This window comes from Azolla caroliniana, unplaced genomic scaffold (genome assembly GCF_043228905.1).
Source record: "Azolla caroliniana isolate FFs.n. ecotype wild unplaced genomic scaffold, voAzoCaro1.0.p SCAF_11, whole genome shotgun sequence".
Classification (NCBI taxonomy): domain Eukaryota; kingdom Viridiplantae; phylum Streptophyta; class Polypodiopsida; order Salviniales; family Salviniaceae; genus Azolla; species Azolla caroliniana.
In genome coordinates this window covers 21635992-21661004 of record NW_028230446.1, presented here as the reverse complement: position 1 = coordinate 21661004, position 25013 = coordinate 21635992, and the positions used below count along the sequence as shown (strand labels likewise).

At 35.9% G+C, this 25013-nt stretch overlaps 1 protein-coding gene and 1 pseudogene across 2 annotated transcripts; both read right to left on the bottom strand.

The window, feature by feature from the left end:
• Window positions 1-1719: 1719 nt before the first annotated feature.
• LOC147858525 (kinesin-like protein KIN-7K, chloroplastic) lies at window positions 1720-11295 on the bottom strand (annotated as a pseudogene). The gene is made up of 26 exons (XR_015530425.1): window positions 10913-11295; window positions 9910-10007; window positions 9170-9259; window positions 9000-9052; window positions 8809-8874; window positions 8671-8724; window positions 8464-8523; window positions 8293-8371; window positions 8131-8198; window positions 7971-8039; window positions 7769-7873; window positions 7571-7675; window positions 7346-7453; window positions 7124-7243; window positions 6396-6578; window positions 6137-6301; window positions 5598-5744; window positions 5281-5421; window positions 5084-5191; window positions 4943-4993; window positions 4806-4853; window positions 4402-4716; window positions 3170-3925; window positions 2956-3045; window positions 2437-2590; window positions 1720-2222 (listed from the first exon to the last, which is right to left on the bottom strand). The product of XR_015530425.1 is annotated as a kinesin-like protein KIN-7K, chloroplastic (transcript).
• A 10395-nt stretch (window positions 11296-21690) lies between these two features.
• On the bottom strand, window positions 21691-23582 carry LOC147858524 (tubulin beta-1/beta-2 chain). The gene is made up of 3 exons (XM_087327690.1): window positions 23189-23582; window positions 22526-22795; window positions 21691-22361 (listed from the first exon to the last, which is right to left on the bottom strand). The coding sequence occupies exons 1-3, from the start codon at window positions 23580-23582 to the stop codon at window positions 21691-21693; spliced, it is 1335 nt and encodes a 444-aa protein (XP_087183816.1).
• Window positions 23583-25013: the final 1431 nt, after the last annotated feature.

The following is a 25013-nucleotide window of genomic DNA, read 5'->3' as shown; positions in this document are numbered from 1 at the left end:
GTTTTGCTTGTGAATAAAGATCTTACACCTAATATCTCAACAGGTACATTTGCAAATTTTGTAACCTCTCTGTTACATGAATTAACATAGCCAGACATTATTCTTTGGGGGGATTTTTCATCATGCTAGGTTGTTTTTGTGGCATTTTACCTAGTAATTGAACTTTCACATTCTTACATTTAATCATTTGTGGCTAGCATTAGGAGGATGCATAATTTTACATTTCATGATATAGTGGACACCATTAAAGAATGTCCAGAAGTATATCGCATGTGTACTGCATTATATTGTTCTTTGTATCTTGAATGTCAATAGAAACGTGTGCGACTCCCATCTTTTCTCTAAGAATGTAATAAATATGATCATAAACGCTATGATTCTCATCACTTTAGTTTCTGCATATATTGTTAAGGTCATGATGTTTAAAACCCAATATTAAATCAAATTTGCTTCTATCTTCATGCTTCATTCTTAAAAATTCAGTGTTTGATATGTTGATTTATTGAATATGGATTTGTATATATCAAATTAGCAATTCTTGGATAAGATTGTACGATTGTGTATACATGAGACACATATTTCTACAACAAAGGGGGTTTGCATAAAGCCAAATTATCATGATAAATGTACTTGTATGCATAGGTTTCTAATGACATATCAAAGTTTCATGCTATCAAATTTCATAGAGTGAACAATTAACACAATTGTTCATTATCACAAGAGATGGAGTTTTGTGATATAGATGGTTTGATTGTGTTGCTCATGTCGTTGACCAGTTGAATACTAGGTTCAATCATTTAATCGATAAATACCGTGTCTCAAAACAATAGCCCCATGAATTCAATAAGATATTGCAACATTAGCAACAGTATAAGAATCAAGAAGTATTAGACAAGAAAGAGGTGCTTTTGTTTCATGACATTATACACACCATAGCTTCAGTTTGGTTTCCTAACTCTTCTAGTGGATATTTTGGTACCGTATTTGTTCCCCAACTCTTCTTGAATCATAGGATTCTAGTATTGTGTCAATTGTGCATACATCATTTACTGTAGTGATAAATTGTTTTATCATCAAAATTACTTACTATTCCTTACTATTCTTGAATGCATGTTGGTATCTTTTCATTGTGTATTTTGTTCATATGTTCTAAAGTTAAAATTTGATGGCACATATGGAGATTGTATCTTAGTGAATTTGAATGACTTGTTCACATGATTATTTCTAAGCAACATATTGCAGAACTCACATTCACACCAATGGGCTCCATGAAGATCAATTTATATCATGCCCAATCTCTCGATTAGCAATGTAGTCATAGTATGAAGTGCCTCTAAACATTCAAAGTTTGTGGTGCGATGGTCAAGAACTTGGTATTGTCAATCACTAGCCCACCCAACCCTTGTGCCTCAATAACACCTTCACTATAAATCCTAAAATATCCCTGAATGCATACATCTTATGATCCATAAACAATGATAACAATGATACTCAATCACAACCATCAAACAAGCTTAAGACAACATGGAAATTGATGGGTTAGTTATACATCATTCCCTTTCTTGGAAGTTACTAAGTTGTCTTTGGCACATCCTCAATGCAACACTAGTGAAGATTCCTCAAATTAAAAGACGAAATCTTGGTTATAGAGAAAGGGGCAGAAAAGAAAGGTGCAGAACATTTAAAATTAACTCGATTTTATACAATAAAAAAATGATAGACTCAAACTGAAATTAATTACACATTCCAAAGTTAGTTACCTGGTATGGTAGAATAACAATGTTCACCCCTTTTTTTTACATACTCAATACTCTATATAGTGGGTGTTCATAGAAATAATCCACTCTACCATTAGCCAATACAACAATTATGTCTATGGAGTTGGTTGCTGAGTAGCAGCAAATCCTTTCAAAACTATCTATGTACATTATGGATTTAGTGAATTATACATCATTTCTCTGGGACTACCCCCTCCTTCAACTTGCAAGGAGCAAAAATGTGGATTATGATAATAATAAATAACTCTAAAAATGTCAATCTTATCACATTCCTGGTATATTATTGGATTATCAATGACATCACATGTGAGGCATTATTTGTTGGACATTTTAGAATAATCTTTTCTTTCTTCATATTTCATGATGTGAAAGTTATGATCCGATCTGCAATACCACTTCTACATAGTGGACATTCTGTGCATGCAACCGCACAACGTTTGCATACTGCAAAGAAAATATAACGAATTAGACAAGATTATAACAAATGTTTTTTCTTTTTGTGGGGTTGGGCATCCTTGTAATTTGCATTGTTTAAAACAAAGTGATACAAGTAAATATTCCAAATTAACAGTGTTTCACTTCATCTTTCTTCTAGATAAAATGCAAAAAAAGCTAGATTTTGTTACGCAAAAGCATGTCTTGCACATTTGAAACTTACAACAAAAATGTCGGCAAGGGAGAAGAACAGCTGCCGTCGGAGCCTCGAAGCAGATCTTACAAACATGGCTATTCCTGTCATCATCATGTTGATGATCTATGCTATCATGCACTTCGTTTGCTCTTCCTTTTCCCAGTTTATCTTGGGTTCTTGCCTACATGATTACACACAAACAAGACCATGCATAGCTTAGTTTCGATATCCATATTTCTGGAACTCTTTTTCATAAAGATATCTAAATATCCACGGTGGAACAAGACATTGCATGTTAAAATCGATACCATCTCTATGCCCATAACAAATTATCAAGTACAAAATGTATAAAAATGTGTGATGGTGTGTAGTGCAAAAGATCAAGGGCATGGTTCAAGCCTAAAGCAATGCAGGTCTCATCATAATGTCACAAAAGAGTTTTTCTACACTGAAAGTTCATTCAGCCTTAAAGTAAAAGGTTATAATTATCCACAACCCAAAAGGTTTTTAAAAAACCATAACTTAAAAAGCGAGAAAGAAACACACCTTTGCTTGAAACAACTTTGTCAAAGCATCAACATGAAGTTGTTGAAGTTCCTCTAGAGCATTGAGATGTAGACCCTCCAACTCCTCACTCTGCTAACACATCCATCAAAGTTTTACTCTAGTTTGCAATAGATCTTACAAGGTAAAAGAACAAGATCTCTAGACATTTTAGAATTTTGTAGTAAATATATGTATATATACATATCCTAGTAACCTTTAGTTGAGATACGAGGGATGAGAGTTGCAAATTCCTCTTTCTTTCTTCTTCAAGATTAGCTTGTAACTCTTCAATGGTATAGAGTTCTTGTGATATCGGTTTCTTTTTCATGGGTATGCTATCATCAGTATCTCCTTGAGTATCGATACTAGATGCATCACTCCCAACATTATCATGAGCTTCAGGATTCAAAAGAAAAGGATTCATCCCTTTCTCCTTTTTTAACCTAGCAAGCTGGACCCACATTCCAGCCAGGTCATTTTCGAGGTCACTCTCCCTTTTCTCAGACATTTCAAGCTTTTTTCTCAACTCTATCTCGATATCTTCCTTATCAGCTAATGCGAGTTCCAAACACTTTTCCCTCTCTTTTCTTGCATAAAGCTCCCTCTTGACATCCTCAGGGTCAAGGTTCCAAGCATCAATATCATCATACATGTCATCGGTAACATTCTCCACACTCTTACGACTATATTTTCTCTCCATATTTGGAGAGTACACATCAAGTTCCTTAACGTCACATGATCTCTTAGATGCCTCTTTATGTGATATAGCTAAATCTCTTGATAGCTTTGAGTTCTCAAAAGACAACTTAGTAACTTCCTCAGCTAGATTCCTCAACTCAGCTGCAGCTGCTGATGCGAGCTCTTTAGCATAGGAGGCTTCCTCAGCTAGCTTCTGGCATTGCACTTGCAAACCACCATTTTCTTCACGTAAAATAACCTTTTCTTGTTTGAGATTTTCTACCTCTGCAGCCTGCCATAAAATGTTACCAAAAGTTAGAAAGGAGAGATTACGTGCTAAAGCACAATTTTGAAAGCATTACTTTTATATATATCATACAAGAGACTTAATCAATATTGCTTATAATACCCACAACTCTAATTTACTTTATTAAATATCTAATATATTAGAAGCATCAAGGTGGTGTGGTGACGCTTGTGCTTCGCAACCCCCAGCTTTCCAACAGTGCAGAACGTAACTTTGATTAACCCACCCTTTCAACTGTGATTTTTGCAGAACCATAAGGTTTTCGGTTCAATCTTCTTGAGAAACGAGGTGCAATGTTGTGTTTCATTGTAAAAAATTATTTATGTTTTTTCTTTGAGCCATGCACGCTTAACTTCACTCCCTATAAACATGTCCTTTCCATGAATTTACTATCCACAAACCTAGACTTATGAAACGCAGCAATGTTAACAGTGGAGAGATAAGAAATCCACATATAGTACCAATTTCAACATCTGACTCTGCATGCTAGCATTGCGGTTAACATTTCGTGAACTCCCTCTGGAGCTATAGCTTTCTGAGTCCGAAAATTCGGGTTCACTTCCTCGACCCCTTGTTTCACTTGTTGAGGAATTCATGTTAAAGCAGCCTCCTCCATTCACTTGAGGCAACTCCTGTGGATTGTTGTTTCTTTTTGAAAGCATCCAAGAATGGCCACTTGCAACTTTTTTCTCATTCATGTCATCAAGCGATGAATCATTATTATGCTGACATTGCATGTGGACAACCATTCGTTGTAGTTGTTTCAGCTCAGATGACTAAAAAAGAATAGCAAACGATGATCATTTTTGTCGTTGTGTAATATTTTGTATATGTTAATCAACATGAAAACTTCATAGCATTATACCTTATTTTCCAATTGGTCTTGGAGTGTTCTATTATCTGCAATCTTAACCTGCATGAAGATCATGAAGCTTCAGGATCAACAATATTATATTTATATAGTCAAGATATCAAAATATGTAAGGGTAAGCAAAATTATACCTCCAGCTCAAATTCTTTTTCATTCAATTGGCTCATCAGCTTGAGGATTGCCTACATATATATGTAGAGCACCAAATTTGTAAAGAGTTTCTAAATATCATTTAGCACAAGCAACCGTATCAACAAAAAACGTTTTCTTGCCTCTGATATGTCTGTAGATGAAGCATTTTCTAAAGTCGCTTTTCCAGTCTTTATAATTTGCTGTTCAAGTTCCCGGATTTCTTGTTCTTTTACACCGATTTCAGATTCCTTCAAAATTATTTTTCATAAATTTCTTATAACAAGCATATGACAATACTACTGCTAGAATATCCATGTCATCAATAAAAATTACGTACTTGTAATTCTACATTATCAGAGCTTTCTGTTGGTTGGTTTGATAATCGTTTTTCAGAAGTTGTGCAAAATGCAACCTCTCTAGCTAACATTTTCAGTTGTTCTCTAAGTAAATCCATCTGATCAGAGATTGACTCTCCATCCTGGAAAACATAATACTTGTGATGACAATGAAATTCATTTGAAAGGTGAAATAAAATACCTGTTACAAAGTATTTGAGTTTTCTGACATAAATATGTTGATATTACTATTATTTTGGGAATGTATATATATAAGCACCATGGATAGATCTTTCATATGCTCTGACAGAACACTTACAAAAATTGAAGATGGTGCTTCATTTTTTCGGTTGATAACATCCTCTTCTCCTGTTTCTAGGCGAGTTAACGAATCCAGATGACCTTGACTTAATGTAGATGATAAAGAGTCATTCAGAAAGACTTCAGCATCAGCACTTCCATTCTTCTGCATGGATTATACATTATAAAACTGACAATGTATATATTCACATAAAATTGGTGTAATATTTGCAAAAAATTTGTATTTCAGTCATCATCAATCAAAACTTTACACCCACGGTGGCTTCAAATGTAACAAATCCTGTATATGTATTATATGCAAACCAAACAGTTTGAGTAAGTTTAGAATATTATTCAAATTCTTTAAGTATGAAGAAAAACAGTCACAGGTAAGCTTAAATATATTTTTGATAGTGGCAGATAGTATCATTATTCTATAACGGTCCTACAAACAGTGTGCTTCCAGTGTCACCTAATTCACCATTCATACATAAATATGCATGATCAATTTCATCTCGTTCAATGCAGTAAGACAAGAGGGCTATATAAAAGTAATACCCGAAATTTCAACCATCCAAGTATTCCCCTTCGTCTATTTTTTTTCTCATCTTTGATATTTTCTACCTTCCCTTCAGATGGAGACTCCAAAGCATGTCCAATCAAACCCAAATCATCGTTGAAACCTAATGCAAATGCTCGTCTTCTCTCCTACATGGAAACAAACTGTCATAATAAAAACTCTGGATATTATGACATTGCAAGAACAAAATGTCAAGATTTTTCTCTTTTTCCATTTACTAAAGGGCTGAGGTCGTACTTTCTCATCTCCAAATGAGTGTCTACGTCTGTGACATGATAGCTTAGTTTCTTGAGATGTTGCATTAGTCCGAGTCGATACAAGAATGAGCTTGGTCAGCCGTTGAATTCTGCAAACAAGGGCTGCTTTTGCTCGTTCTTCTTCTTCTAATCGAGATCGTAACTTCATCTGTCCTGCCTCCATCTGAAAAAATGTGTCCAAAAACATCACAAATTGAATATTGAGGAAGAACTCCAGAGGCCACTCATGCACATCTCTGCTTTCGTTTTCCTCCTTTTGTCATAGAATATACTGCATTATCTTAAAACAATGGAATACAAAAATCTCATGTTTACATCTACTATTACTTTAACTCACGTCAAGTTATTGATGCCCTAAGAAAGTGCTTTTTATGTGAGAGGGGGAAATGAATCCCATTGAAAAGAATTCGTGATCATCCAGTATTTTGGCTGCATCCAATTTTACATAACTGGATTACAGAATTTTCATACTCCGTGGGTTCAACAACATGTCAGGTATGCCAAACATTATAACAGTTTCAGAAAATATTTCTAGAGATTACTGATCACAATACATTCTTTTTTCTTGCTGCATCAATGCCTTGAGCACATTATGCTTAATACTAATGTAATGAATAACTCACTATCATCTTTAATAGTTCTACCAATTCTTTTGAGTAGAAATGACTTAGATAATGTGAATGACTTTCACAGTACAAAGATCAGTACCTCTTCCCGGATAGAAATTAGATCCTCTTCAGGTGTCCCTCTCTTAAGCTGATTAAGCTCCTCTTTTAAGCTCATGATCTCCTTTTGATATCGTTTTAGTAATTGCTTTTCATCAACAATCTGCAAAGCATAGATCACAGCAGATGTATATTTAACACACACACCTCATGGATTCTCACGCAATATGACAAAAAAGAAGAGAAAATAGAAAGTGTTTCTCACCCGATTTGGTGTAGCTTGTACAGTAACACGCTTAGCTCTTTGAGCAAATTTCAGAGTGTTATGTGTCTCTTCCATGTTGCTTGAGGCCGGAGTAAGTGTACATATCAGCTATACATACATTGTGTTATTTTCAGGTTTTTTAAATATATATATATATATATATATATAGGGTTTGAAAGAGTTCCCAGAATGAGGACAAGATGGCTTGTGAGAATCGTTACTTACAGAGACTTTTGCATTACCCCCCAGAGACGATTGAAGAAGCCGTGTAAGTTTAGAATCACGATAAGGAACATGCATTGATCTGCCCTCACTTAGCTTCCCAATCACCTTCATTTTATAAACAATATTAAAACTTCAGAAAAGAAAAAACAAAACTTGTTCAGCATGCTTACATTAATAACATATACACCTCAAACTTACTGTGCCAAGGGTTAACAAGCTTTTGTTGATATATGACCCTTCCTTCATCCTCAATCCAGTTGTCTCTGTCTTTGAGCTCTCGGAACCCGCTAGGTCAATCAAATTCTACATAATGAATGGCATAGTGAATTCTCAATGAAGTACACAATGCATGCAAATAGATAGTTGGATAGATGGATACATAGATAATGTTACAGCATACCAGCTGGGATATTGTTACTTCATCACCTTCATCATAAAAAGTCGAGTCCCTTGACCTACTCTCTACAGTCTACTCAAGATAAAGAAAGACCAGTGAGATGATTTGTTCTTTGAAAAAAAATCCAAAAATATGGTTCATTATTAATATAGATGATGCCCACCAAGGTAAACACAGTATGACTTCGGCTGCTAAGCAAATTGAAGTTATTTGATCCCACATGACGATGTTCTAGAAAAGCAATAGGGACTATGTTTCAAAACCAAGCAATAGAAATTGTGTCTAAATCTGTTTTTGTTTATATAGTGGTTAAGGTAAAGACTACCTTCTCCAGCTGCTATCAGTGATAGGGCATGTGTTGGTGATGAAAGAACTTCTTCTTTCAGACCCTCAACATAAGTACCCTACATAATAAATTTATCACTACAAATCCTTAGGCATTGTAAGATGCTGAAGAGTACAAAATAACAAAGATTTGTCGTTAAGTTTTTGGTACCTGGGAATCTTCTCGTATCCGAAGATTTTGACCGATTGGATTCAATAGATCATTGATAATCTGTCAGTAGAAAAGATATAATAAAGCTAGGGACTAAACAAACAATTCTGAAATTTTGAAATTTCATAAGAATTTCAGGCACTAATTATATTGTACCTAAGAATTGGAATTTGGTGCATAAACAAAGGTTAAGTGTACAAGAAAAACCTCATTATAAATTTCTAAATATGAAAGGCGTAGAAGATATTCCCGATTTGGATTCTGTAAATTCAGACAAACAGTAGAAGTTACACAACAAAAAAACATTTTCTTTGAATCAACTAAAAGCAATCGGAGATGATATACTTCTTGGATGACTCTGAACACATCCCTCACTGCCAATGGGATGATTCCTGGAGATTTAAGGTCTCCCTGTTATTGGAAAAGGTGTGAATAAAAGAAAACAGTGTTACTGTAAAAAGATATAACATACAGAAACAAATCCAATAGAACCTGATGATATTTTTAGTTTATAATGTTTTTTATTTTGTGCTTACATGCATGGTATGGGTCTTCCCACTGCTTGTAACACCATAGGCAAAAACAGCACCTGATGTAAGGAATTGATGGAAAGACGCGATGGATAAATAATGTGTGGAAAAAACTTGAAAGAGTACTGGAATAGACAGACATCTCATATACATTATATGTACACATATATCTATACCATTGATTCCTTCCATGGCTGCATGAACAACATTCTTTGCAGCAACATCATAAATGCTTTTGGTTGTCGTCGCAGGTCCAAAAACCCTATCTGGAGACATAAAAGACTTTGTTAGGCACTGCACAAGAACTAGAAGAATGAATCCAAATTACATCACTTAAAAGTTGAAGTTATTGTTTCTTCAGAGTGGCAGTTTTCTTTTCGAAACAAAACTCAATTTTGTTTTTAAAACATTGAAGGGTTCTTTTCTCACATTTTGCAAGAATGAAACTTGATGACATAACCATAATTGCAAAAGGATTCCTACAGATCTTTTTCATTGCCTTGAAATAATACTTAGTGAGCTCATATTATGTGAAGAAGTAATAAATATTCATCTTTACCAATAGGAAACTCATATAATGTGTTGCATATGTTTATCTCCTAATTCAGGACAAGCAACAGCCTTAAAATGAATGCTATGTAAAAGTTAACTTACATTTAGAAAGAACTTATCTTTTGCTTCTCTTTTTAAAACTTTCCAGAAAAAGGTATACATTAGTATTAAGGATTACATACATACAGATAATTAACCCCATTTTTTTACCAAGGTTAAGTTCTGCTATCAGATTAAATAAATACTTTGGTGTAGAGTAAAATCACTCCCCCTTGTCCCTAAACCCCCAATAAGATATACATTTACTTCTCATGAACATTTGACTTATAGATGTGATACAAAGAAAGACACTTAGGATATTTACCAAAACCATAAGCGATGGCAGGATTGTATTCACTCCGGACGATTGAATCCCCTTCTGCATACCAAGCTACTTCATCTCCTTTCTGCATTTCTCTCACACTGAAAGGAAGAGGATCACATCATGCATGGTGAGGAAACAATGTGAGAGGCAATGCTTGGATTGGCTTACATGCACATACCCATATGCTTACACATACAATTGCAAATGCATTCACTTAAACAGGCATATACCCATACACATGCAAATGCAAATGCAAATGCATTCACATAAACATGCATATACGCATACACATTTCCATTTACATACATATTGTGAAATGCACCACAATAGACATGTTTACATATTCTATATAAATCATCTAGAATAATTACGAAAATACTGAAGGTCCATATTTAAATTTGATAGAACAATGTGTATATAAGATTAATCAAATTACCTATTAATTAGAAAATTCCAAGGGTCCATTTTCAAATGTGGTAAGTCAACACCACAGAAAAGAAACAAAGCCAAAAAATAATAGATTTGATTATGCGCAAACAATTGAGAGAGTATGTAGAAGAAGATAAAAAAGGACAGTTCATATTCAAGATGAATCGAAAACAAAGCAAGGCAAAGCAAAGGAAACATGCCGAAGCAGTTACGAATAGTTAATTTAGAGTAATTAGAACAGACGGAGGGTTCATATTCAGACTTAACAGCTTAAATAGAGAACAATGGTAATTTAGAGTATTAGAATAACTTGAGTGTCTATAGAATTAATATGTTCTCTTTTGTTCAATTTGCGCTGCTTTTTTGCTTTACCTTCCATTGAAATAGAGAAAAAACAAAGTTATGAATATGTGTGTGTGGTAAGCATAAATATCCACACATTGTAGATCATTTAGAGTAATTATTACAAGTTTAATGTTCCAATATTCTATTTTGATAGGTCAAAAAAACAGAGCATGAGAAATATCAAAAGATAGCAAGAAAATGTCTCATGTTTAAAAACCCTAAAATTTACCTCAAAGGCCTGAATCTGACAGTGACTAAGACAGTCTCTTTGGTTGAATCTGTGTGTTTTAGGATTTCTGAAGCAGAAGTACCAAAATTGAACTTGAAAGTAGAGCTAGGGTTTCTCCCATTGATCAATAACTCGTGACTATCATTGTAATTACTATTATTATTATTATTATTATTATTATTATTATTATTATAGTGTGAATTATAACCAGGAATCATCCCATCTACAGAACTATAGAGATGATTAAATGGTGATCTTCTGTTGCTGCTAAATGTGGACGCCATCAAAGCTGAAGAAGAAGATGGAATAGCTCTGAGGTGCTCTGTTTCTGAAGGAGAAACAAAAATGGGTAAACGGGAACAGGCGCACTGGCTGACAAGAGCTATAGCATTGAAGAAGAAGAAGAAGAAGAGTGAAGGAATGAAAAAATGTGTCAAAAAATGAACAGAAGTGCTGTTCTTTTTTGCTTTTTGCGTTCCTTAGTGTCTGAGTGGACTTTCTTCAATTCCATATTTTTATTTCCTTTTCACTATTTTTCTTAGGTTTCTGTTTTTATTAATCTTCATTTATCATCGAATTAATAATATAAACAAATTTTTTTGGAAAAAATAATAAATAAACATTTAAGGAATGTTCATCTGTATATATATACATTTTCTTCACTTTTATTTATTTATTTATCTTCCTGTGGAAAACTGCCCGCTTCAAATAAAATCCAAATTTTCCCGCCCAAAATTATTTGAAAAACAATCGAAATTCTTTAATAATTTTGCTTGAGCTACCTATTAATTTATGTGCTTTTTTTTTATTAATTTGTTTGCTGCTTTTGCAGTTATTTTAATTCATTAATTTATTTTTTAATTCGTTTCTCCTTTCGATGCCTGCCATCGAAACATTCATTTTCTTACAAATCAAAACGATTTCTTCTCCTATTTTTTCAATGAGTGCTTTTATGAAGCATATCAAGCCTTTGAAGCAATTTTGGGAAAAGATAACAAGTAACAAAATCATTCGTCTCTTCAATTCTTTCAAGACCTCAATGTTCCTCTTAATAGCCTCTTTGCTTCGAAGGTTATCAATCAGCCCTTCTTTGCAAGTGCATTGGATATCTCATCCGAAACACATATATGTTTCCCCATGCATTGACATGGTTCTCATGTTTGATGCATTGATCTCATTGACTAATGTGCCTTACTCAAATGTTGGGAACTTCTTCCACAATCGGTTTATGTCGGTTGGAAAGTGGAAATGTTGAGAACTTCTTCCCATGGTCAATTCAGTTTTGTTGGAAGAGTTCACGAACTTCAATCTTAACCACCAGGTTATAACTACTAACCAAGAGTGGCATTGTCGCATAAACCAATCATAAGTCTTGCATTCCAAACAATTTGGATAACGTTAGGGGCAATAGGAGTTTTCATTTGTCGATGTCAAATGAGCCTTGATGAATTTCAGTTCCAAACCAACCAAAAGTCTCACATGCCAAATGATTGGATCACATTGTATTTTCTTCTTCCCTTGGTTCATTTCATGCCAAAGAAACACTCCTCAACGTAAAAACCTTTCGAAGTTTCACTTTGTTTTCATTAATTAGTTGTTTAGGTAGGTAGATGAGGGAAAATGTGTAAAAAAGGCCAATCTAGGATATGTCAGCTATTTTGTGAGGAAGGGGAGAGGGAGTACTCTTCCAAGTGGAAAAAGATACCGCTTTTTGTTTTTATTGGTTGCCATGTCAAAACCTGACAGAATGAGTATGTATGTGTGCTGGAAAGTAAAGATAAATCATATATATATAAAGAGAGAGAGAGATTGATACTTGCATCGTGTGTGGAATGTAGGGCACCAAAAGGTTTTCCTCCACTCAAATGTGTTAAAAAGAAGTTATATAGTTTCCTATCACTTGTTACTGTTGATAATGCCTTAGGTTATTATCTACATGGTATGATTGTTACATGTAAATAATAGATAGGTTTTCATATGCAAAGTTCTTTATCCTCCCTACAAATCATGTCATCTCCATTGCAGGATCTCACTAATCAAGTTCCATGAAGTTGGTTGCAGAACATGGAATTGTATACTTAACATGGAGCTACCTCGATCACTTACTAGGATATGCACCAATACTCTCATTGCTTTACACTAATAATTATAAAGTTGAACTTAAAATATGAAAATTGTTGTTGAAGGAAGGACCCAAGCAATTTAACATTAGAGACATAATTATACAACATATATCGGCATGAAATATCAACATGTATCTACATGTACAATGGGTTGCATTAAGGAATTGTACCAATACAACCCATTGTTTGAAATGACGTGAGAATAATATATGTAGTAGTAGTAACTCTGCATTCAAAGGTTCATTTAAACCTTTCTTCGACACTCTTAAATTATTATGAGACACTCAAAACATTTAATGGCCATGGCTTCTCAATTGTACAACTTTGTAGGCCCCGTGATATATTGCCTATTCATTCTAACCTCAATTAAATGCACAAAACATTTTTACTCTTCTCTAACATCAAGGTCTGCATAGATTTTACGTGTATAGCGTACTTTGTTACCGATTAACTTTGAATGGACACCAATTGGTACATTTTGATTTTCAATATCATAAATGGAAATTTAACTTTTTTGGAAAACGAACTAAAATCAAAGGGAAAAAATAGCTATGGAACAAGAAGTGCATTCGTGGATATAATTTAACACTTACACGCTTAATTAATAGTGATGGTGTAGAGCAAAAGAGTGTTAGTATTGAGCCCCATGTAACACTCGTGGTTATTGGCATCTTGATTGCCGTGTTTTGAATATTTGAAAAAGTTTAGCAACTCATATTCTTTCCCCTATCATTGTTTGCAATGGTGACCGGAAGTAAGATTGGTTGAAGGCTATGAGATTCTTTTCAAGGAATCACCATCATGTATGTCTCATTCACATTTGCTTTTTATATCTCATAAACATGCAAGGATGCATCCACAATAAAAAAACTTCATTAGGATCAATAAAATCATGAAAATTGAAGGGGCATTGATACTACAACCACCCTTTGTGTGTATAGTTGTAAGTAAAATTACACCAAACATTTATCCTAATCACTCCATTTGATCATGTAAATTGACCACGACACCTTTCTAGTAGTTCCTGCAACCCTAAAAGAGGATCAATCATATTATGTGACCATAGGACATAATCTAAACTTAATGGGCTCTTTTTCTTACACATCATTTACATTCTCAAGGATATGACATACTACATCTTATCAAGCAAATTCCAAGGGCACACTAATGGAACCCCTTCTGACTTCAATTATCTTCTACACATCCACTACTTTGACATGAGTTGCCTTGGCGATGATAGTGACTACTATGGGATAAATGCTAACTGACTAGATACTCCCATATATCTTTTAATCATAATAAGCATTTAGTTTTATACAAATGTTTGATCCAATAGCTATGTTAGATTGACAACACTATTGGGCTTCTATTTGGGGCTAGGGGTGTATGAAGGGGACAAGGAGATATTTATAACTTAGAATAAGTACCCACGCTTATAACTTAGATAAAGTATCCACGCTTAAGTCTCAAAGCATTTGGGATGGAGGAATACAAGCCAAAATCCAAGTCGATGGATGACAACCTATAATTATTGAAGGCTACAAGTAGGAGGTTGGATTGGGGGACATATATCTAACTCTAGATTGAGTCTTGTATACATAGGTACATAATATGACATTTGGCATACATGATGGGATTTTAAGGAAATATTATAGTAGATCTAGAAAAGAGTAATTAGCAAAATAGGATACATATTCTTAGGTACCCAAAGGATACCATTGGATATAACATCACTTTGACGTTTGGCCCAAGAGAAAATAAAGTTATCTAGTATTATGATTTTGATTGAGCTAAGAACGAAGAGAATAAGGGCCAACCTCTCCATCTTCTTTCACCCTCAGGTTCATAATATTTTCATGGACCAACATGGATTAATTTCATGTCTCTCTATTCTTACCATGAACGCAGTACAAAGTGGTGGGTTATGTAGAACGTGAAGTGGTAACATGTCTGAGAAATTGTCAAAAAAATTTGAGATGCAATTTGAAGGAAAGTACTAGACATGGGTATGGTATGAGAGCCATTGTTTACATCATTGTTGCAAAGAATTTAGTATTCCATGAAAGGCCAAGCATACATACATCAAACACCACTTCACATGAGAGCTCAATTCAAATGAAAAGGCGTGGTTACAACATCGTCTAATAGAGGATGATTGTATAAAACTCTTCACTAAGTGCCTAGGACTTTGAGTGGATTAGGAAGAGAAGATGGAGAAAATACTAAGTTGGATTATACGAGACTTCACTATGTAAAATATGAGGTGGATTCTGAATCAATGCAAATGGCATAGTGGGTATGGGTAGAATTCTTAATGGAAAGTATTGGGTGTGAGCAAGCACCAATAACTATTTTGGGCAACTATTTAGGCTAGCCACTTCCTATAAAAGTAAGAACCTTACAACATACAATAAGGTTAAGTTGTCACTCCATCCTATAAGTTTCATATGTATCCACTCACTTAGGAACACGTGAGACATTACTCTCTTTGTAACAAATCCCTATATTGCAATCACTCTTAAACACCTTGGATAGTCTATATTTGTTTAGTTTCCTTTTATTACCATCTCCTTTTCAAGCATCCACTTATGCAATTCTCACATATTTTCATAATCTAACACTCGTGGCAACGAAGTCTAAGATTCGTAATCAAGACATAATTGCCACAATGCAAACAACATAGTCATTGTTCTATATTGGCAAAAAGTACTTGCATGCCCAAGACTCTTACATTGAGATGGAAAAGGAAGTCTAAAGGGTTAATTCAAGAGTACAACAAACCGTGGTTTGGTAAATATGCAAAGTCCTTTTTTAGGAACACGAAAACAAGTCATGACCTGTAGAACTATTCGCTTGAGTTTTTGATGTGATCATATTTGGCCATCATTATAGATCCTTCTCATGTTTTTATGCCTTGTTTCTATCCTTCATGACAAGTGAGCTATGGAAAGATTAATTATTTGATAAAAAACCTTTGTACACCAACTATTTCTATATAAGCTCAATGAAGATAGAGCTTGTGATGAGAAAGTATCTTTTACATGTCAAAATACCTCAATAAATACAATGGTAACCTTTAGTATTGGAAGCAAGATGACAATCTCACATGGCATTTTGAGTGAAACTATTTCTTTGGTAATAAATGGTTGGCAAGTTGCCTTTGGAAATGATTTTAAATGATAATGGATTTAAGATGGGACATGCTTTTTTTTGTCCCACTAGTGATTGAGAAGGATGCCATATTCAATTTCCTTAGACACCCATCAACCTAAAGGTATTTGGGTTGTTCCTTCACAAGCTTGGGTGTTATAACTAGGAAGAGTTTTCCATATTTCTAGTGGTTTTCATTGAAGGAGATTGAGTTTTACCTCCTTCTTTTCCAAGAAAAGATACTTATTAGCGTATGGAATGCCCTAAGGTTACACTTGAAATATGAACATTCGTAATAATAATGCCCTAAAGGTGTACATGAAACCCTCATGATTTAAAAAAAAATAAAGATTCACCTTGGTATTAATGGAAAGGTGCCCAAAGGCTACAAAAAACTCATATAGTAAAATATAACCGTCATACCCACCTCAACCAACATGTCGAGTAGCAAAAGCCCTCTTGTATGGTCCTTCCAACACGGGGAGCGGAAAAAATCATCTTGGTGGAGCATATCCCCACTTTATTCTCTCCCCAAAAGAGATGAAGACCATTGCCTTTTTCCAAAATTCTCGAAAGTGTTGTTGCTTACGAAACACAACCTCAATCTCACCAATTATTGCCTTATATTGACCTCTTAGAGTATGTATGAGCATAAACCATATGTCCCTGACTAATTCAACAACATTTTGTTTGACTTTTTGAAATACACATTTACATCTTGCCTTCCACAATACCCAAACTACGAAAGAAGATATTGTAAACCAAACCTTGTTCCTAACTATTAGTTTAAATAAACACTTCAATGTAGAGTAAAAACACTCCACCTTGAAAAATTTCGCCTATAAAATATTCCTTTGTCCCATATGGCATGAAACTCCAATCATCACAACTCTACCTGTTGCATATTACCATAACAATCGTATATTAGAGTGATGTTTGTGCACCTTGGGTTTTGGGTCTATCCCATATTTGAAGTATGATAAATAACTTATTGTTTGATGCTTTTGATGGAGAGGCAATATAACCAATATGTAGATTGAGTTTTACCGTAACAATCATATATTAGGGTAATGTTTGTATACCTTGGGTGTTGGTTCTATGTTATATTTGAAGTATGAGAAATTAGTTCTTGTTTGGTGGTCTTGATGGAGAGGCAATATAATTAGAATGTAGATTATGTAGATTGAAAGGCAAGTTTTCTTGGTAGTTTTCACAAATGAGTTATACATGCACCTTTTCCTCAAAGGAGTTTTCTTTCAACGACTCTTGATGTCCTCGAATTTTACTGAAAAATGTTGCAATGAAGTGAGCACATTGTGATTATGAGAGGAATATGCATAAGTAGTGGGCAGTGGACCAATTGACAACGTGTGGAATGAATAGATTGTGTCAAAATGTGATTCTTTGCTTCTCAAAATTGTTCAATGCATAATATGCATAGGTATCAAGTCTCCTCACTAGTGATCCAATGCTTCATCTCATATTTAAGAGAACATGAACTAAGTAGGATGAAAGAAATGACGCGGATTGTCAACAATAGGGTGTGCTCTAACATGCATTTGTAAGTGAATGTTCCCTTGTTGGGAGAAGAAGATAGATTTATGGTTTGGAACAACATATGCAATATAATGTGTAAAATGTATATAGTTTCCTCATTTCCCCCAAGTAATGATACATTGATGTTGCAAAAAAGCCTCACTCGTGGAGGAATCCATTGACACATATTAAGGAAAAGTGATGCATCCCATTTTCCAAACAATCTCTTCATACTTGCATCTATTTATAACTAGGTGTTTTTATATGTCATTCATACACATGCAATTTTACAAAGTCGATTTGATGGTTTTCTTAAACCTTACATATGTACATAACAATCGGCAACAATTGGATAGAGATTGTGCATAATCTCAGAGGGAGTTTGGATAGTATAAAAGGTAATACGCATCTAGCGGAGCTTAGGCGTGTGGAGTTTCATGCCATTTGGGACATAGGTATATTTTATAGATGACGTTTTGATAAGGTGGAGTGGTTCCACTCAACACCAAAGTGTTTATTTAAGCCAATGGTTAGAATTTAGAAAAACATAGGGGATCGGTGGTATATCTTGTATGTTTAGCCTTATGGCATTTTCTAATACTAATGTAGTATCTTTTTTGGAAAAAAAAAACAATCGGCAACAGTTCGGTTCAGTTTGAGAGGGTCAAAACCGAACTGTTTAAAAATTTTGAAACCTGAACTGAACCGAACCAAACCATGAAACCGTTTAATTGAACCGTTAAACCGCGGTTTAATGGTTCAGTTTTGGTTTTCAACTTAGGTAAAATTTTAATTTTTAAATTTATAATATTTCATTATTTTAAAATTTTAACGATGTTCCTAAAATGTGAGAATAAGGTCTAAAAATGAAAAGATTGTTTAAAAACAATTTTTAAAAAATAAAATAAAAAACCATTAAACTGTTTAAACCGCGGTTTTAGATTATTGAAACCAAACTGAACCCAAACCGAACCATTGAAACCATTAAGTCGTTAAGCCGTGGTTTTGCGGTTCTGAACTGTTTATAACTCTTTCCGACATAGGTTTCCAAAAGCTCCATGACCATAAACGTATTTCATGTGGTAATGATTCCGGAGATGGTTTAATAGCATGAAATGCATAACTAATATGTGTCAAGAAGCAATGATTGGACACGTATTTGAGGCTAGTTGATGGAATGAGAATATGAGAGAACTCAACCATGGCCTGCATTATTTAGGGATGGTGACACCCATGTGGCCTATATCCTAGTGCCCACGGTCTGCCATTTTCATTGACATGTAATTAGTGGAGGCATGGTCTCCATTGCTGTTGCACCCACCCAAGTGCTAATATAAGACTCAATCCCCTATGCTTTTGAAGCTTGCGCATGATTTGGCCAAAGTGTCGTGCCCCAACCTTCTCCATCAAATTTGATCAATGAGTGGTAGAGTCTACCCAGATAGTTGGCATACTTCAGTTTTATGTGCTTGTAAGCTAGATGCCTTCAAACTTCTTCATTTTTGATACCTCCTTTATAAAGTTTGCACAATCTTTTAGCTATAAGTTTTTGAATTGCGCTTCTTGTTTCAATCTCTACTTGGTGGGAGGAACACTCAATTGGCCTATTGCTTACAAGTGTTTTGTGGCATGTAGTGTCCATATACCTTGGTCTTTGTATGAATCCATCATGCGAGAAGTTCATGAAATGATCTTTATAGTAGGCCATCTTTGAAGGAAGATTTTCCCATGGTGTGACCTAAGTCATTTAGGTATAGAGAGTTGCAATATATCTCGTTAGATTACATTGTTCCATTTTGTTGCATTGAGAATGCACATTGCAATGGTGATAGAAACATGTCTAGGGTTTGGACTAGATTGAGAAATTTGTGTGGAAAGAAAACTAAATGTGGTCAAATTAGATAAAGCACTATATCGAAATGTGATTCTTAAAATTATGAACATGTTTAGTGAAAAATATGATAGTCGACAAGTCTCCCTGCCTAGGCCTCAATTTCTTTGGGAACTAAGTCATATGGAAGCAATGGAGAATGCAATTTCTCCATTTGGAGAAGAATATAGCTTTGTAGTTTGATGCAATGCATGAAACATGAGGTGCTCCACATCTTTCCCATGTGGCAAGATGTTGGTGTTGCAAAAGCACCTCATTCATGGAGGAATCTATTGATGTATCACGAAGCAAGAGTAATGCATTTCATTTTCTAAACCATTTTGTCACATCTTTGCATCTATGTTTTAAAATTTACACACTCATACACATATACAAAGGAGATGTGTATGAATTTATTTGTTTTGTAGCGGGTGTGGCAAGCAACCCATCCCACAAGTTTTGGGTGTGGCAAGCAACCCATCCTACTGAGACCTGGGGAATTCTTGATGTACATATTGATCAAATTTAATAACATTATGGGGTGTACCTCCCTTTGATTTATTCTCATAGACGCATATCTCAAATGGAATGCTTGATTGACCAAGTAGATCATAGAATAGTTGGGAAGGTTATTTGACGAGATAACAATATCATACTTTATACCCCATAGGTCATTTGGCTACAAAATAGCCCATTTCGAATGTAAGCTTTTTAAGATTGAGAGAAGAAAAGACACAATTTAAAAATACTTGTTGCCTTATTCATTTTACATTTTGACAATAATTTTTTATTTTTAGGTAGATCAACAACAAACATGGAAACGTTTTAATACAGGATGTAATGCTCCTCTAGGTCCCACTTTTCTCTCACTTTTTCAACATGCCTTTGGGTAGCTTGATAGGATTGTTGTTCAATATGAAATTTTCTTTAAAGTGCATGGATCTACTTTCAATAGAATCTTAGACTTTTTAAAGATCTCTTTACATCCCCAAATACTTTCTTCCTTTTTTGTTTCAATAAAATCTATACTAATTTTTATGATGTTTATTTATGTTACCGTTGTGTTGTTTTAGTGGGTCGCATATTGGTTGAGGATGTGAAGTCGATATTTGTGCGAGATTTGAGTTCAATACTTCCTAGAGGATTAAGGCTACACATTTGGAAGATTATAAATTATTTCAAGCTTGTGTCAAGTTTGGATAAGACAAATAACCATTCTTCATTGTTTAGTGGACCATATAAGCTTACAACTCCATTATTTTTTTAATAGTATGATTTATAGATGTTAAGTTTGTTAATCTAGATTCTAGACACACATTGGCATTGACATCTGCACGTCATGTCAGATGGATATTCATGGTTTAGCCTTTCATTACAATCATGCACATTTCCATGAACCATACAATGACTTCCATATTGTCCTTTCCATACTTTGTGCTCGAATGTTGTCGACGTTTCTTTGATTGGAGCACATTTGAACTAAAATTGAAATTCTAACACCAAGACCTTCCATGATTGCGTACTTTGAGAGGCACACACCAAGCATAATAGTTTTACAATGGACATGCCATTAGAAACATTTCTCTTAAACTTGAATCAACAACATCATCACACATTTTCGATTTGTAATTCTAGTTTCCAATGGACACATACTAATGCGCAGTGCACTTAATAATGTCATGTTTATTGAGATTTTAGCAATACTAAGGTGTTGTGTTAGTTAAGAGACATATTTATATGTGTGTGTGTGTGTGTGTGTGTGTGTGTGTGTGTGTGTGTGTGTGAGAGAGAGAGAGAGAGAGAGAGAGAGAGAGAGAGAGAGAGAGAGAGAGAGAGAGAGAAACACAACCTTTATTAACTAATGGGGGGTGATGGTGGGAATACACGATGCTATGTGATTACATTTATTCGAAACTCTCCTAGCTATGTTTGTTTATTTAGATGTTTAGTGAGACATGATGGGAAAATTGGAGAGGGAAGTGTGGATGGATATAACAATGGTATGGATATAGTTGATCTACGTTTATTATGAGGTGGTGATCAAAAGAAGGAGTACATTGGACCTAATGGGAGACATTAAGAAAAAAAAAATGTAATCTTTAAGCGCCTTCGCCTTCTTCCTCCTCAAATTCGCCCTCTTCATCAGCAGATGCATCTTGATATTGTTGGTACTCTGACACGAGATCGTTCATGTTGGACTCCGCCTCGGTAAACTCCATTTCGTCCATGCCTTCTCCGGTATACCAATGCAAGAAAGCCTTGCGACGGAACATGGCGGTAAATTGCTCGCTCACACGCTTGAACATCTCTTGGATCGAGGTCGAGTTCCCGATGAACGTGGCCGACATCTTGAGTCCCTTGGGTGGGATGTCACACACGCTCGACTTCACATTGTTGGGGATCCACTCCACAAAGTAGGACGAGTTCTTGTTTTGGACGTTGAGCATTTGCTCATCAACTTCCTTGGTCGACATTCGGCCTCGGAACATTGCGGACGCGGTGAGGTATCTCCCGTGGCGCGGATCGGCCGCGCACATCATGTTCTTGGCATCCCACATCTGTTGTGTGAGCTCGGGTACGGTTAGTGCGCGGTATTGCTGCGAGCCACGGGATGTGAGGGGCGCGAAGCCAACCATGAAGAAGTGGAGGCGTGGGAAGGGCACCAAGTTGACCGCCAGTTTCCGCAAATCGGAGTTCAACTGTCCGGGAAACCGCAAGCAACATGTCACGCCGCTCATTGTCGCCGAGATAAGATGGTTCAAGTCACCGACTGCATTAACATTGGTTCAATACAAACATTTCACAAAGAAATCTAAGTTATAGACTTGGAACAAAATGTTCGGAAACAATGGCATTATAATTCATCAAGCGGATGAGATGAGGAACAATAAACAATGGCATCAGTAGTGTGGGGTCTATAGGTGAAATGCTTACATGTGGGTGTTGTGAGCTTCAATGTCCGGAAACAGATGTCGTAGAGCGCCTCATTGTCCAGCACCATGCATTCGTCGGCATTCTCGACAAGTTGATGGACAGAGAGAGTGGCATTGTAAGGCTCGACGACTGTGTCGGAGACCTTGGGGGATGGGACGACGGAGAAGGTGACCATCATGCGGTCCGGGTACTCCTCGCGGATCTTCGAGATCAGAAGGGTGCCCATGCCGGACCCGGTGCCTCCACCCATGGAGTGGCATACTTGGAATCCTGTGATGATCAACCCACAATCACCATGAACATACAGAATCATCTACTGGATGAATTTACAACACACACACACACACACACACAAACGAACAATATGCATTCAATATCATTAATGTTCTTTACTCTTGAGAATTTTCAATAAGCATATTAATAGTGTAGTGTTCCATTCTTATAAGCAAGCATATGATGATTAATGATAACTACATTCCATTAGTGAAAAATGAAGCATATAATGGATCGTGTAAGAAAGAAATAGTTACATTTATTTTATCCAAAGAAAAAGAAATAGTTGTAACATTTTAAACAATCTAATTGTAGCATTATCAATGATGATGATTATTGCATTCATACATAACATACATAACATATATATATGTGTATTATATTGTTTACCTTGGAGGCAATCGCAGCTCTCCGCCTCCTTGCGCACAACGTCGAGGACAGAATCGATGAGCTCCGCGCCTTCGGTGTAATGGCCTTTGGCCCAGTTGTTACCGGCGCCGGTCTGGCCGAAGACGAAGTTGTCGGGGCGGAAGATTTGGCCATAGGGGCCGGAGCGGACGCTGTCCATGGTGCCGGGCTCCAGGTCCATGAGGACTGCTCGGGGGACATAGCGCCCACCGCTGGCTTCGTTGAAGTAGACATTGATGCGCTCCAGCTGCAGGTCTGAGTCGCCATGGTAGGTGCCCGTGGGGTCGATCCCATGCTCGTCGCACACCACTTCCCAGAACTTGGCACCGATCTGGTTGCCGCATTGCCCGCCTTGGATGTGAAGGATCTCTCTCATGCTGATGATGATGATGGACGCCCGGACTTAAAATCTAATATGTATTTTGCTGCAGAATGAATGAAGAAAGAAGAGAGGGAGGTAGCGATGGGTTTGCAGAGGGGAGGGGTATTTATATATACGCTAAAATTTGTTCTTATGATATGGAGGGACGTAGCGGTTGTTATAACTTCTTCTTCCATTGATTTATTTAATTGTTCATGCATGGCCACCCCCGCCACCCCACGTACCCCTCCGCATCTCAATCTTTTTTTCCTTCTTTTTTTAAACCTCTCTCTCTCTCTCTCTCTCTCTCTCTCTCTCTCTCTCTCTCTCTACGTGCATATGTGTTGTTCGTTCCTCCAATTGTGCCTTTTGCTTATAATTATTTTTCCACTATTTTCTTTTTCACTACTTAAATATGCACTTTTGTATAATTTTCTTTTTCACTACTTAAATATGCACTTTGGCCGGGTTTCTTACCCCCAAAGAGGCTTACCCATTTGTGCATTCATTTTGTTCATGGTAGTTTCTTCTTCTCTTTTTCTTCCTTCAATATTCACAACACATGAAGTGTGGTGGTGCTCTCCCATGCGTCTGCTATGTAGTCACTCTCTCTACATTAGCAATAGTTGACCATGTCAATGTGTATCAACTAGTTCTTCTTGCACGATAACAATAAGGAATCATCCTCACACCGAAATACTATGTAAAGAACCAAAGAATATACTTCTATATTGAAGGATACAATGTCTATGTCTTGCCGAATAGATTAAATAAGGTATGTGGTTTGTGTGTGCCTTAGAGAGAGAGAGAGAGAGAGATTATATCAAAGATACCATATTGTATTAAGATGTGTGGGTTCTTATAAGAACACATCCACTCAAATATTAATAAACCCATAATGAACTAGATAATCGATGCCTTAACACGAGAGGGGAGGGGAGGGGAGTCTTTGTTTGTATAGGAATTCTATGTGAGTACACAGAGAATTTAGGATCAACCTAGTAATGATAAGAGAGTTATGTCTAATGCATCTACTTCAATCAATGCAAGGTTGGAATCTCCCACTGGTAAGGGCAATGGTAGACTTTAGTGCACATACATGCCCAAAGGAGTGTTATATATTCATATGCAAGGTGTATGCTCAAGTAGGTTTCGATCATATCAATGTACAACATGCCAACAAGTTCACCTCAACATGTATTGTGCGAGTTTTCTATGTTTTCCATTCAAGGCAATCCCTCATTACCATTTCCTAACACCCATGGGATGATTTTGGGTAATCACTTCTTGGAGGTGACAAGTGGCGAAGGATGATCTATTTCGGGAGAAATATGGGATGGTTTAGATGTCTTCTTCTTCTTCTTGAAAGATTTTCTTCAATAGTATTAAGAAAAATGGCTTAGATGTCTTCCACCATAGATGAGATTATTGGGGGCTCATTGTCCA

Coding starts and splice junctions, on each gene's coding strand:
- LOC147858524 (XM_087327690.1), bottom strand. CDS start 23,582: ATGAGAGAGATCCTTCACATCCAAGGCGGGCAATGCGGCAACCAGATC. Junction 22,796..23,188: donor GAGCTGCGATTGCCTCCAAG/GTAAACAATATA, acceptor TGATCATCACAG/GATTCCAAGTATGCCACTCC. Junction 22,362..22,525: donor GAAGCTCACAACACCCACAT/GTAAGCATTTCA, acceptor ATGTTAATGCAG/TCGGTGACTTGAACCATCTT.